At 50.6% G+C, this 14,520-nt stretch overlaps 1 protein-coding gene across 4 annotated transcripts in view; it reads right to left on the bottom strand.

The window, feature by feature from the left end:
* The window catches only part of LOC121272275 (neuroligin-4, X-linked-like), a 1,033,091-nt gene that overhangs the window by 693,563 nt on the left and 325,008 nt on the right, over window positions 1–14,520 (bottom strand). The window contains exons 3-4 of one of the 4 annotated variants that reach the window (XM_041178832.1): window positions 5,355–5,382; window positions 3,066–3,117 (exon numbers count right to left, since the gene is read on the bottom strand). The exons of the other annotated variants lie outside the window; for them this stretch is intronic. Of the exons in view, the coding sequence (XP_041034766.1) occupies window positions 3,066–3,117; window positions 5,355–5,382 (80 nt within the window). The remainder of the gene's footprint in view (window positions 1–3,065; window positions 3,118–5,354; window positions 5,383–14,520) is intronic. 4 annotated transcript variants of the gene reach the window in all.

Raw genomic sequence — 14,520 nt, forward strand, 5'->3', positions numbered from 1 at the left:
TTTGCCTATTTATCCCTCACTGTCTCCCTGCCTCTCCCTCACTCTGTCCTCTATCTCTCTCTCACTCTGTCTCACTCTCCCTCTCTCTCACACACTCCCTCTCACTCTGTTATCCTCTCTCTCTCTTTCACTCTGTCTCATTCCCTCTCTCACTCTGTTACCCTCTCACTTGGTCTCTCACTTTATCTGCCTCTATGTCTCCCAGTCTCTCTCTTTCTCGCTCATTCTGTCTCCCTCTCTCTCACTGCCACTCTCTCACTCTGTCTCCCTGGCTCGAAATCTCTCTCTCTCCCTCAGTCTGCCTCCCGTTCTCTCTCTCTCTCACATTCTGTCTCCTCTCTCTCTCTCCCTCACCCTGTCTCCCTCTCTCACATTCTGTCTCCTCTCTCTCTCTCCCTCACCCTGTCTCCCTCCACTCTCACTCTGTCTGCCTATCTGTCCCTCACTGTCTCCCTCCCTCTCCCTCACTCTGTCCTCTATCTCTCTCTCACTCTGTTATCCTCCATCTCTCACAGTCTGTCTCACTCTCTCTCTCTCTTTCACTCTGTCTCTCTCTCTCACTGTCTCTATCTCCCTCTCTCTCTCTCTTATTCTGTCTCTCCCTCTCTCTCTCTCTCACTGTATCCCACTCTCTCCCTCATTCTGCCTCCTGCACCCTATCACTCTGTCTCCCTATCTCCCTCACTCTGTCTCCCTCTCTCTCACTCTATCTCCTTCGCTCTCTCTCCCTATCACTGACTCTCTCTCTCACTATGTCTCTCTCTCTCTTGTCTCCGTCTTCCTCTCTCTCCCTCACTCTGTCTCCCTCCCTCTCGCTCATTCTCTCTCTCCCTCTCTATTTCTATGTCTCCCTATCTCTCTCCTCTGTCTCCCTCTCACTCTATTATCCTCACTCTTTCTCCCTCTCTCTCAAACTCTGTCTCTCTCTCTCTCTCTATAACTCTGTCTTAGTCTCTCTCACTCTCTCTCTGTCACTCTGTCTCCCTCTCACTCATTCTGCCTCCACCTCTCTATTACTATGTCTCCCTCTCACTCGGTCTCCGTCCCTCTCCTACTCACCCTGTCTCCCTATCACTCTCTCATTCTGTCTCAACCTCTCTCTCTCACTTTGTCTCCCACTCTCTCTCTGTCTCTCTCTCTCATTCTTTCTCCCTCTCTCTCTCTGTTAAACTCTGTCTCTCTCTCTCTCTTAGTCTTTCTCCCTCTCCCACTCTCTCTCTCATTCTGTCACCCTCTCACTCGGTCTCTCACTTTATCTGCCGACTCTGTCTCCCTCTCTCTCTCTCTCTCACTGTCTCCCACTCTCTCTCTCTCTCCTAATCTTTCTCCCCCGGTGTCTCTCTCTCTGTCTCATTCACTCACTCTCTCTCACTTTTCTCACAGTTCCCTTTACTCTCTCGCTCTGTTTCTCTCTCTCTCTCACTCTGTCTTCTCTCTCTCTCTCTCTCTCACTCTATCTCCCACTCCCTCTCTCACTCTCCCCATCTCTATCTCTCCTGTCTCTCTCAATCTGTCTCATTCCCTCTCTCTCACTTTTCTCACAGTTCCCTTTACTCTCTCACTCTGTCTCTTTCTCTCTCACTCTCACCATCTCTCTCACTCTCTCTCACTCTGTCTCCCTCTCCCTCTCTCTCTGTCACTGTGTCCCTCTCACTCTGTCTCTCTCTCTCTCACTCCCACCGTCTCTCTCACTCTCAACATCTCCCTCACTCTGTCTCACTCTCTCTCACTCTCACCATCTCTCTCACTCTCTCTCACTCTGTCTCCCTCTCCCTCTCTCTCTCTCACTGTGTCCCTCTCACTCTGTCTCTCTCTCTCTCTCACTCCCACCGTCTCTCTCACTCTCAACATCTCTCTCACTCTGTCTCCCTCTCTCTCTCACTTTTTCTCCCTATCCCTCTCTCTCACCGTTTCCCTATCCCTCTGTCTCTCTCTCTCACTCTGTCTCTCTGTCTCATTCTCTCTCTCTCATTCTGTCTCTCTCTCTCTCACTCTGTCTCTCTCTCTCTCATTCTGTCTCTCTTTGTCTCTCTCTCTGTCCACCTCCTTCTGTCCGTATCTTCTCTTTCTCTGTCTCTCTCCCTCTCTCCCCTTGTCGGTTTGTCTCTCTCTCTCACTGTCTATCCGTCTCCCTCTCACTCTCTCCCTCTCTCACACTGTTACTCTCTCACACTGTCACTCTCTGTCACTCTCACTCTCACTCTCACCATCACTCTCTTTCTCTCACTGTTGCTCTCTCTTTCTCTCTCTCTCACTGTTGCTCTGTCTCTCTCTCTCTCAGTCTCTCTTTCTCTTTCTCACTGTCGCTTTCTCTCTCTCACTGTTGCTCTCTTTCTCTCTCTCTCTCACTGTTGTTCTCTCTCTCACTGTTGCTCTCTTTCTCTCTCTCTCTCACTGTTGTTCTCTCTCTCACTGTTGCTCTCTCTCTCACTGTCGCTCTCTCTCTCTCTCACTGTCACCCTCTCTCTCTCTCACTGTCGTTCTCTATCTCACTGGCATTCTCTCTTTCACTGTTGCTCTCTCTCTCACTGTCGCTCTCTCTCTCTCACTGTCGTTTGCTCTCTCACTGTCGCTCTCTCTCTCTCTCACTGTCGTTCTCTCTCTCACTGTTGCTCTCTCTCTATCTCTCTCACTGTTGCTCTCTCTCTATCTCTCTCACTGTCGCTCTCTCTCTCTCACTGTCGCTCTCCCTCTATCTCTCTCACTGTGCTCTCTCTCTCTCTCTCACTGTCTCTCTCTCTCTCACTGTCGCTCTCTCTCTCTCTCTCTCTCTCTCTCTCACTGTCGCTCTCTCTCTATCTCTCTCACTGGTGCTCTCTCTCTCTCACTGTCTCTCTCTCTCTCACTGTCGCTCTCTCTCTCTCTCACTGTCGCTCTTTCTCTCTCTATCTCTCTCATTGTTGCTCTCTCTCTATCTCTCTCACTGTCGTTCTCTCTGTCTCACTGTCGCTCTATCTCTCACTGTCACTCTTTCTCTCTCTCTCTCTCTCTCTCTCTCACTGTCGCTCTCTCTCTCTCACTGTCGCTCTCTCTCTATCTCTCTCACTGTGCTCTCTCTCTCTCACTGTCTCTCTCTCTCTCACTGTCGCTCTCTCCTCTCTCTCTCACTGTCGCTCTCTCTCTATCTCTCTCACTGTCTCTCTCACTGTCGCTCTCTCTCTCTATCTCTCTCACTGTTGCTCTCTCTCTCTCTCACTGTCGCTCTTTCTTTCTCTATCTCTCTCACTGTCGCTCTCTCTCTCTCTCTCTCACTGTCTCTCTCTCTCTCACTGTCGCTCTCTCTCACTCTCTCTCACTGTCTCTCTCTCTCTCACTGTCGCTCTCTCTCTCTCTATCTCTCTCACTGTTGCTCTCTCTCTCTCTCACTGTCGCTCTTTCTTTCTCTATCTCTCTCACTGTTGCTCTCTCTCTCTCTATCTCTCTCACTGTTGCTCTCTCTCTATCTCTCTCAATGTCGCTCTCTCTGTCTCACTGTCGCTCTATCTCTCACTGCCGCTCTCTCTCTCTCACTGTTGCTCTCTCTCTCTCACTGTTCATCCTTCCCCCGCTCTGCAATCTCCTCTATTCTAGAAATCTGCTCGATCAGGAAAAGTTACCAGAAAACTTCCGGATCATTGTAAATACTGGATCACTGATATCGGTGCCAGGAAGAGACCTGCTGCCTTCACACTGGACCTGGGCTCATGTGTGACTCCAACCCCACACACTGGAATCTTTACTGGCCATGCAAGGAGCTGAACGAGACACTTAACCTCTTGGCCAACCTCCCATCATCTACCCTCCATAACCTGAGCTCCATCTGAAACCCTGCTGTCCTAACTCGTACCAAGTCCCGTTCACCTGTGCTCAGTGACTTACTCTGGCTCCCAGTCTTGTAATACCCCTATCTCTGTAACCTCCTCCAGCCCCTACAACCCTCTGTAACCTCCTCCAGCCCCTACAACCCTCTGTAACCTCCTCCAGCCCCCTACAACCCTCTGTAACCTCCTCCAGCCCCCTTCAACCCTCTGTAACCTCCTCCAGCCCCTACAACCCTCTGTAACCTCCTCCAGCCCCTACAACCCTCTGTAACCTCCTCCAGCCCCTACAACCCTCTGTAACCTCCTCCAGCCCCTACAACTCTCTGTAACCTCCTCCAGCCCCTATAACGTTCTGTAACCTCCTCCAGCCCCCTTCAACCCTCTGTAACCTCCTCCAGCCCCCTACAACCCTCTGTAACCTCCTCCAGCCCCCTACAACCCTCTGTAACCTCCTCCAGCCCCTACAACCTTCTGTAACCTCCTCCAGCCCCCTACAACCCTCTGTAACCTCCTCCAGCCCCCTACAACCCTCTGTAACCTCCTCCAGCCCCTACAACCCTCTGTAATCTCCTCCAGCCCCTACAACCCTCTGTAACCTCCTCCAGCCCCTACAACCCTCTGTAACCTCCTCCAGCCCCTACAACCCTCTGTAACCTCCTCCAGCCCCTACAACCTTCTGTAACCTCCTCCAGCCCCCTTCAACCCTCTGTAACCTCCTCCAGCCCCCTACAACCCTCTGTAACCTCCTCCAGCCCCCTTCAACCCTCTGTAACCTCCTCCAGCCCCTACAACCCTCTGTAACCTCCTCCAGCCCCTACAACCCTCTGTAACCTCCTCCAGCCCCTACAACTCTCTGTAACCTCCTCCAGCCCCTATAACGTTCTGTAACCTCCTCCAGCCCCCTACAACCCTCTGTAACCTCCTCCAGCCCCCTACAACCCTCTGTAACCTCCTCCAGCCCCTACAACCCTCTGTAATCTCCTCCAGCCCCTACAACCCTCTGTAACCTCCTCCAGCCCCCTTCAACCCTCTGTAACCTCCTCCAGCCCCCTACAACCCTCTGTAACCTCCTCCAGCCCTCTATAATCCTCTGTAACCTCCTCCAGCCCCCTACAACCCTCTGTAACCTCCTCCAGCCCCCTACAACCCTCTGTAACCTCCTCCAGCTCCTACAACCCTCTGTAACCTCCTCCAGTCCCCTACAACCCTCTGTAACCTCCTCCAGCCCCTACAACCCTCTGTAACCTCCTCCAGCCCCCTACAACCCTCTGTAACCTCCTCCAGCCCCCTACAACCCTCTTTATCCTCCTCCAGCCCCTTACAACCCTCTGTAACCTCCTCCAGCCCCCTACAACCCTCTGTAACCTCCTCCAGCCCCCTACAACCCTCCCAGATCTCTGCGCTCCTCCAATTCCGGCCTCTTGAGCATCCTTCCCGATTCCCCATCGCTCCACCATTGGCGGCCGGGCCTTCAGCTGCCTGGAGGGGAGGGCCCTGAGCTCCGGAATTCCCTCCCTAAACCCCTCTCCGCCTCTCTCTCTCCCTCCTTAAGACCAAGCTTTGGGTCACCTGATCCTCATATCTCCAGCGAGGCTCCGTGTTCATTTGTGTCTGATGATAACTGGGATGTTTTACTGGGTGAATGCGGCTATATGAAGGCGAGTTGCTCACAGCTGAGTGACTGTTCATTTCCAGGGACAGGGCAATGAGGCAGTGATCTCTGAGGATGGGGGGGTGTGGTGGGGTGGTGGGGCCATGTGTCCTCTGCCAGAGTTCAGAGGATACAGCGTGAGGCATCTTCAGTCCTCTCGATAGAAGATCAGGGAGAGACCGTGTGGACCAGCTGAGCTGTGTAAACACTCTGGGTCTCGCTGGCACCCAGACAGGGTGAATCATCCCTTCAGTTCCCACTTAGTACTGGCGGAGGAAGGAAGTGGACCAGGGGATTCGGGGAAGGGTGCGAATCAGTTCCTGCTCGTTGCACAGTTAATCCAGGAATCTGGCCAAGGGCAGGAACAGGAGGTTAATAAACACAGGGCGGGGAAGTGGACTGGAATCCGGCATCGGAAACGCTGATAATCGCGCAGTCCGATTGCCAAGAAATGTTCCGCTGGCTCGGGACCCCCGTCAGCTCGGGGTGAAGAGGGGACTGGTACCCCAGTGATGACCTGTCACCCTGGTGGTTAAAGATGGTAAATGCCCAGCGTTAGTTGCAGAAAGACTGTGTAGCAGCAGCTGACGCAGGTCCACACAGACATAGGATCACGGGAAATAGGAGCAGGAAGAGGCCATTCGGCCCTTCGAGCCTTCTCCACCATTCAACAAGGTCATGATTGTGGTCTGATTATGGTCCCCACTTCACTTTCCTCTTCGCCTGCCCTCCCACCCCATAACCCTCGGCTCCCCTGTCGATCAGAAATCTGTCGAACTCAGCCTCGAGTATATTCAGTGACCCAGTCTCTCTGGGGGAGAGAGTTCCACAGACTAACGACCCTCTGAGGGAGGAAATCCCTCCTCGTCTCCATCTTAAATGAGGAACCCTTTATTCTGAAACTGTGTCCCCCAGTTCTAGAGTCCCCCATGAGGTGAAACACCCTCTCAGTATACAGCCTGTCAAGGCCCCCTCTCAGAATCTGATATGTTTCAATAAGGTCACCTCTCATTCCTCTAAACTCCAGTGGATACAGACCCAACCTGCTCAACCTTCCCTCATAAGACCAACCCCCTCATCCCAGGAATCAGCCGGGTGAAGCTTCTCTGAACTCAAGTATACCTCTCCTTAAGTAAGGAGGCCAGGACCATACACAGTATTCCAGGTGTGGTCTCACCAATGCCCAGTACAGTTGTAGCAAAACTCTCTGAGTTTTACACTTCGTCTCCCCTGTAAATAGGCCAACAATCCATGTGCCTCCTAATCACTTGCTGTACCTGCATGGTGTCTTTTTGAGATTCATGTACAAGGACACCCAGGTCCCTCTGTACTGCAGCATTCTACAGTCTCTTTCTACTAAAACAGTACTCTGCTTTTCTATTCGTCCTGCCCAAGTGGACGAGTTCCCACATTATGCTCCATCTGCTAAGGTTTTGCCCTCTTGCTTAACCTGTCTATATCCCTTTGCGAACTCTTTGTATCCTCCTCACAACTTGCTATCTTCATGTCGTCACTAAATTTGGTTAGAATATGATTGGTCCCTTCATCTAAGTCATGACTATAGATAGTAATAGTTGTGGCCCCAGCACTGATCCCTGTGGCACTCCCCTAGTTACAGTTTTTCATGCTGAAAATTACCCAGTTATACCTACTCTCTGTTTCAGCCAGTTCTCTATCCATGATAATGTATCACCCCCAACACCATACATCCTGTGTATCGGCCTTCTATGTGATATCTTATCCAATGCCTTTTGGAAATCCAAACATGCTGCATCTCCTGCTTCCTCTTTAGCCACACTGCTCTGTACATCCTCAAAGCGTACTAGTAAACTTGTCAAACACCATTTCCCTTTCACAAAACCATGGTGACACTGCCTGGTTGTATAAAAATTTTTAAAGTGTTCCGTTACTACCTCTTTAATGCTGAGCTGGAGATTACGTTTTCAAAAATCTTTCACGGGATGTGGGAGTCACTGGCTGGGCCAGCGTTTATTGCCCATCCCTAATTGCCCCTTGAGAAGGTGGTGGTGAGCTGTCTTCTTGAGCCACTACAGTTAATGTGGTGTAGGTACACCCACAGTGCTGTTAGGGAGGGAGTTCCAGGATTTTGACCCAGTGACAGTGAAGGAACGCGATATATTTCCAAGTCACGATGGTGAGTGACTTGGAGGGAAATTCCAGGTGGTGGTGTTCCCCATGTGTCTGCTGCCCTTGTCCTTCTAGATGGTAGTGGTCGTGGGTTTGGAAGGTGATGTCTAAGGAGCCTTGGTGAGTTGCTGCAGTGCATCTTGTAGATGGTACACACACTGCTGCTACTGTGCGTCGGTGGTGGAGGGAGTGAATGTTTGTGGATGGGGTGCCAATCTAGCGGGGCTGCTTTGTCCTGGATGGTGTCAAGCTTCTTGAGTGTTGTGGGAGCTGCACTCATCCAGGCAAGTGGGGAGTATTCCATCACACTCCTGACTTGTGTCTTGTAGATGGTAGAGCGGCTTTGGGGAGTCAAGAGGTGAGTTACTCATCGCAGGATTCCCAGCCTCTGACCTGTTCTTGTAGCCACAGTATTTATATGGCTGGTCCAGTTCAGTTTCTGGTCAATGATAACCCCCAGGATGTTGATAGTGGGGGATTCAGTGATGGTAATGCCATTGAATGTCAAGGGGCGATGGTTAGATTCTCTCTTGTTGGAGATGGTCATTGCCTGACACTTGTGTGGTGTGAATGTTACTTGCCTCTTATCAGCCCAAGCCTGGATATTGTCCAGGTCTTGCTGCATTTGGGGATGGTCATTGCCTGGCACTTGTGTGACGTGAAGGTCACTGTTTGTCATGTTATGATCACTCTTGCCGAGAGGATCCTTTACTGTGAGATATTTAATTAATCCTGTCACATTACACTTTACTAATTCCAAAATAGCCTGGTCCCTAGTAGGTTCCAGAATGTACTGTTCACCATCATTGGGGAGCTCAGTGCTTGGAGAATAGAATGTAGATAGAGTGTCACTCTCTATCTAATCTCATGCTGTAACTCATGTGTTTGATGGGGCATTGTAGGGGGAACTTTACTCTGTATCCAGCCCCGTGCTGTACCTGTCCTGGGAGTGTTTGATGGGGACAGTGTAGAGGGAGCTTTACTCTGTATCTAACCCTGTGCTGTACCTGTCCTGGGAGTGTTTGATGGGGACAGTGTAGAGAGAGCTTTACTCTGTATCTAACCCCGTGCTGTACCTGTCCTGGGAGTGTTTGATGGAGACAGTGTAGAGGGAGTTTTACTCTGTATCTAACCCCGTGCTGTACCTGTCCTGGGAGTGTTTGATGGGGACAGTGTAGAGGGAGATTTACTCTGTATCTAACCCCGTGCTGTACCTGTCCTGGGAGTGTTTGATGGGGACAGTGTAGAGGGAGATTTACTCTGTATCTAACCCCGTGCTGTACCTGTCCTGGGAGTGTTTGATGGGGACAGTGTAGATAGAGCTTTACTCTGTATGTAACCCCGTGCTGTACCTGTCCTGGGAGTGTTTGATGGGGACAGTGTAGGGGGAGCTTTACTCTGTATCTAACCCCGTGCTGTACCTGTCCTGGGAGTGTTTGATGGGGACAGTGTAGAGGGAGATTTACTCTGTATCTAACCCCGTGCTGTACCTGTCCTGGGAGTGTTTGTTGGAGACAGTGTAGAGGGAGCTTTACTCTGTATCTAACCCCGTGCTGTACCTGTCCTGGGAGTGTTTGATGGGGACAGTGTAGAGGGAGATTTACTCTGTATCTAACCCCGTGCTGTACCTGTCCTGGGAGTGTTTGATGGGGACAGTGTAGAGGGAGCATAACTTTGTATCTAACCCCGTGCTGTACCTGTCCTGGGAGTGTTTGATGGGGACAGTGTAGAGGGAGATTTACTCTGTATCTAACCCCGTGCTGTACCTGTCCTGGGAGTGTTTGATGGGGACAGTGTAGAGGGAGCATAACTTTGTATCTAACCCCGTGCTGTACCTGCCCTGGGAGTGTTTGATGGGGACAGTGTAGAGGGAGCTTTACTCTGTATCTAACCCTGTGCTGTACCTGTCCTGGGAGTGTTTGATGGGGACGGTGTAGAGGGAGATTTACTCTGTATCTAACCCCGTGCTGTACCTGCCCTGGGAGTGTTTGATGGGGACAGTGTAGAGGGAGCTTTACTCTGTATCTAACCCCGTGCTGTACCTGTCCACGGAGTGTTTGATGGGGACAGTGTAGAGGGGGCTTTACTCTGTATCTAACCCCGTGCTGTACCTGTCCTGGGAGTGTTTGATGGGGACAGTGTAGAGGGAGATTTACTCTGTATCTAACCCCGTGCTGTACCTGTCCTGGGAGTGTTTGATGGGGACAGTGTAGAGGGAGATTTACTCTGTATCTAACCCCGTGCTGTCCCTGTCCTGGGAGTGTTTGATGGGGACAGTGTAGAGGGAACTTTACTCTGTATCTAACCCCGTGCTGTACCTGTCCTGGGAGTGTTTGATGGGGACAGTGTAGAGGGAGCTTTATTCTGTATCTAACCCGTTGCTGAATCTGCTCTAAGTACCTTAGTCCTTGGTGTGCTGAATGAAATATCATTCCCATTTTCCCATCAGCCTTTTGGAATTTGCAATGTCATTCCAGAGAAGGAGGTCCGAAGCCTCTGTGTAACTCCTGCTCCTGACACTCCCAATGGCCAACCTGACATCCATTTCCCCAGCTGCTCTCCTCCCCTCCTGAAGCCGCGGACTCACTCCAATCACACGGCTAATGCCTCCCACCCAAGTTTTGATCCAATAAAATTCCTGCTATCGAGTCTTCCCCTAAATTACACCACATGGTGTATCGGAGCAACAGAGAAACACAAACTGTCCCTGATAATATAACCCAACGTACAGGAAAATTCATCCAGTACAATCGAAATTACAGCATCCTAGAGCACAGGAGGCTATTCGGCCCATCGGTCCTGTGCTGGGTCTTTGAAAGAGCTCTCCAATTAGTCCCACACTCCCTCCTACTCTTTCCCCCCATATCCCTGCAAATCTTCCCCCTTCAAGTATTTCTCCAGTTCCCCCATTTTGAAAGTTCCTATTGAATCTGCTCCCACCGCCCTTTCAGGCAGTGCCTTCCAGATCCACACAACAACTCCCTGTGTGGAAAACAATTCTCCTCATCTCCCCCTCTGGTTCCTTTACTGATTCTCTTCAATCTCATTGCTTCTGACTGTGAGGAACATGCACTCTCCAGATATCCCCCTGGTAATTTTGAGCACCTCTTTTCAACCTCCCCTTAGCATTAATGACAACGATCAGTCTCCTTGTTTGGTGTTGACTCATTAAAACACACCCACAGAGTGCTTGACAAATGGAAAGCAGAACAGGACTCTCTCTGACCTACTCCCACCCTCAATAAAAGTGGGATTAGTAGAATTGACTTCTAAGCCCTGTTGGGTTCTCCTCATTACAGAGCCTCTCACGAGGACATAAGGAATAGGAGCAGGATTAGGCCATTCGGCCCCTCAAGCCTGCCTGCTAGTCAATAAGATCATGGCTGATCTGCCCCAGGCCTCAACTCCTCTTTCATGCCAACTGCTCACGACCCTCAACTCCTCAATACTTCAAAACTCTATGCACCTCCTCTTGAAATGCCTTCGCTTTCAAATTGTGTTTTACCTCATGCATATCAGTGGTGTTTCAATTGGGTAAGGGTTCCAGGGCCCAGGTGAAGTTAAGGGTGGATTAGACACCACCTACAGCAAAAACTTACATTCATGCAGCACCTCTGACCATATAAAATGTCCCAAGATGTTTCGCCGGAAGTGTCAGAAAGCACGGGGAGATATTAGGGATTGGGACAAAAAGCTCAGTCAAAGAGGTAGGTATTAAGGAGTGCCGTAAAGGAGGAGAGAGAGAGGCCGAGAGGTTGAGGGTTGGAATTCCAGAGATTCGGACTCTGGTACTCAAAGGCACGGCCACCGATGGTGGAGCGATTAAAACCGGGGTTGCTCATGTAAGATGCCAGAAGGGGAGAAGCACAGAGATCTTGGAAGGCTGTAGGCTAGAGGTTACAGAGATAGGGAGGGGCGAGGTCATGGAGGGATTCGAAAACAGGGGTGAGAATTTTACAACCAAGTTGTTGCTTGACCGGGAGCCAGTGTGGGGTCAGCGGGCACAGGGGGTGATAGGGGAATGGGACTCGGTGTGAGTGTGGACACAGGCAGCAGAGTTTTGGATGACCTCAAGTTTATGGAGGGTAGAATGTGGGAGGCCAGCCAGGAGTGTGTTGGATTAGTCGAGTCTGGAGGTAACAAATGGATGGAAGAGGGATTGACTGATCCCAGGAATGAAAGGCTTAACATATGAGGAATGTTTGAGGACTCTGGGTCTATACTCGATGGAGTTTAGAAGGATGAGGGGGGATCTGATTGGAACTTACAGAATACTGAAAGGCCTGGATAGAGTGGACATGGGGAAGATGTTTCCATTAGTAGGAGAGACTAGGACCCGAGGGCACAGCCTCAGAGTAAAGGGAAGACCTTTTAGAACAGAGATGAGGAGAAACTTCTTTAGCCAGAGAGTGGTGAATCTATGGAATTCATTGCCACAGAAGGCTGTGGAGGCCAGGTCATTGAGTGTATTTAAGACTGAGATAGATAGGTTCTTGATTGGTAAGGGGATCAAAGATTACAGGGAGAAGGCGGGAGAATGGGGTTGAGAAACCTATCAGCCAGGATTGAATGGCGGAGCAGACTTGATGGGCCGAATGGTCTAATTTCTGCTCCTATGTCTGATGGTCTTATTGTCCATCCATGAGAGGCATGGATTCATCGATAGAGCAGACCTGAGTGATTGGATGGCCTCTTCTGGCTCCTTTTTTAAAAAAAATGTAGAATATTATAGCACAGAAACAGGCCATTCAGCCCAACTAGTTCATACTGGTGTTTCTGCTCCACACAAGCCTCCTCCCACCCCCTCTTCGTCTCTCCCTATTAACAAAGATATAAAGGAGAACCTAACGGGATCTTCAACATCATGAGAGAGTTTGATCGAGTCAACTTGAAACAAATGCAGAAATCTTTGAAGACCCCAGGGCAAGTTGGTGCAGCTGTTAAAAAAGCCATGCAGGACGCTGGGCTCTGTAACCTGAGAGTACGAAAGCGCGGAAGTCACGCTAACTCGCTGGTTAAGCCTCAGCTGGAGGATTGTGTCTGATTCCGGGCCCCACACAGTGGGAAGGATATCCAAGGCCTGGGAGAGGGTGTGGAGGAGATTTACCCGAAAACAAACGGATAAAACTCCAAAACTAAGGGTAATCTGAAAGAGGACTAAGCCAACCAAGTGAAGACACCAATGAAAACCGAGGCCAGCATTTCTGTTCACTCCGCAGGCAGTTGCATGGCGGCCGTGTTATAGGGGCTGTTACCCAGAGGCCTTGACTAGCAACCCGACTAGGAACGCGGCTTCGAATCCCACCACGGGAGCTGGCTGAATTTAAATTTGGTCAATCGTTTCAGTTCGGGATGTGGAGCCAGTGAGTGACCACGAAAGCTCCAGATTGTTGGGTGGAGAAGAGATTCTAAAAATTCCTCGCCTCAAGAAAGGCCACAATTGCAGGATGTTGCTCCCCCTCATCCTCTGAATGGTCGTAGTGATGGCCATGGGGGTGGGTGGAGAGGTTCGATGAATGAGAGACGATCTCATTGAAACATGTGGTATTCTGAAGGGGTTTGACAGGGTGGACGCGGAGAGATTGTCCCCACCCCACCCCCCTGCAGTCTGGGGAGTTTAGAACACGGGGAACAGTCTCAGGATGAGGGGCCGATCACTTAGGGACTGAGATGAGGGGAAATTTCTTCACTCAAAGGGTTGTGAATCTCTGGAATTCTCTACCCCAGAGGGATTGTGGATGCTCCATCGTTGGATATATTTACGGCTGGGATGGACAAATATTTGGCCTCTTGGGGAATCGAGGGCAATGGGGAGTGGGTGGGGCAGTCAAGCTGAGCTACACGATCAGCCACGATAGTATAGAATGGTGAATCAAGCTTGAGGGGCCAAATGGTGCATTCCTGCTCCTGTATCTTACCTTGGGGGCGTGGTGAGGGGGTGGGGGGTCTGCTGGTGGTGGTGGTTGGGTGTTCCCGACAGAATGGACCTCACCATCCCTTGACCATGTTTTGACCATGGAGCTGGAGAGGCCTGCATGCCAACCGGAGAATGGCAGTGGGCACCTACGGAGAGGTCTTAATTGCCCTGTCAGGCTACCCAAGGTTTGTCCCCAAACCGCAGCCCCTCCCCCACCAACGCCATAGTGAATGTTCCCCTCCTCCGCTGCCATTTTCAACTTCATCCCCACCTGTCATAGTAGAAACCTCAGCCCCCCCTCCCCTAGGTACCACCCTCCAGGCAATATTTCAGCTCTAGATAATCTGAGGCTCAGCTTCCTCAACAACAGTTTGAGGATTTTAATCTTCAGGGAGCTGAGAGACTGGGATAAACCTGGACAGCGCAGGAGAACATGTTCTACATGACAAGGATATTATCGTTCCTTACAAGGGGGTGACTCTATGGGACTTAACACAAGTGTCTGTAGATAATGCTTGCATCCAGCACACATCTGGCACAGTTCAGACATCACAATTTACCAAGAAAGGACTTGCATTTTTATGGAGCCCTCCACTACCTCAGGGATATCCCTATTCCTATGTCCTATGTTTCTATAGATACAGCTCCTAGGGCGAAAGGGGTTAAGGGATATGGGGAGAAAGCAGGAACAGGCAATTGAACTGGATGATCAGCCATGATCATAATGAATAGTAGAGCAGGCTCAGAATCACACAATGCAGATGAGGCCCTTCGGCCCATTGAGTCTGCACCGACAAGTGAGAAACACCTGACCTACCTACCTAATCCCATTTACCAGCGCTTGGCCCATAGCCTTGAATGTTATGATGTGCCAAGTGCTCATCCAGGTACTTTTTAAAGGATGTGAGGCAACCTGCCTCCACCACCCTCCCAGGCAGCGCATTCCAGAGCGTCACCACCCTCTGGGTAAAAAAGTTTTTCCTCGCATCCCCCCTAAACCTCCT

This window comes from Carcharodon carcharias, chromosome 33 (assembly GCF_017639515.1).
Source record: "Carcharodon carcharias isolate sCarCar2 chromosome 33, sCarCar2.pri, whole genome shotgun sequence".
Classification (NCBI taxonomy): Eukaryota; Metazoa; Chordata; class Chondrichthyes; order Lamniformes; family Lamnidae; genus Carcharodon; species Carcharodon carcharias.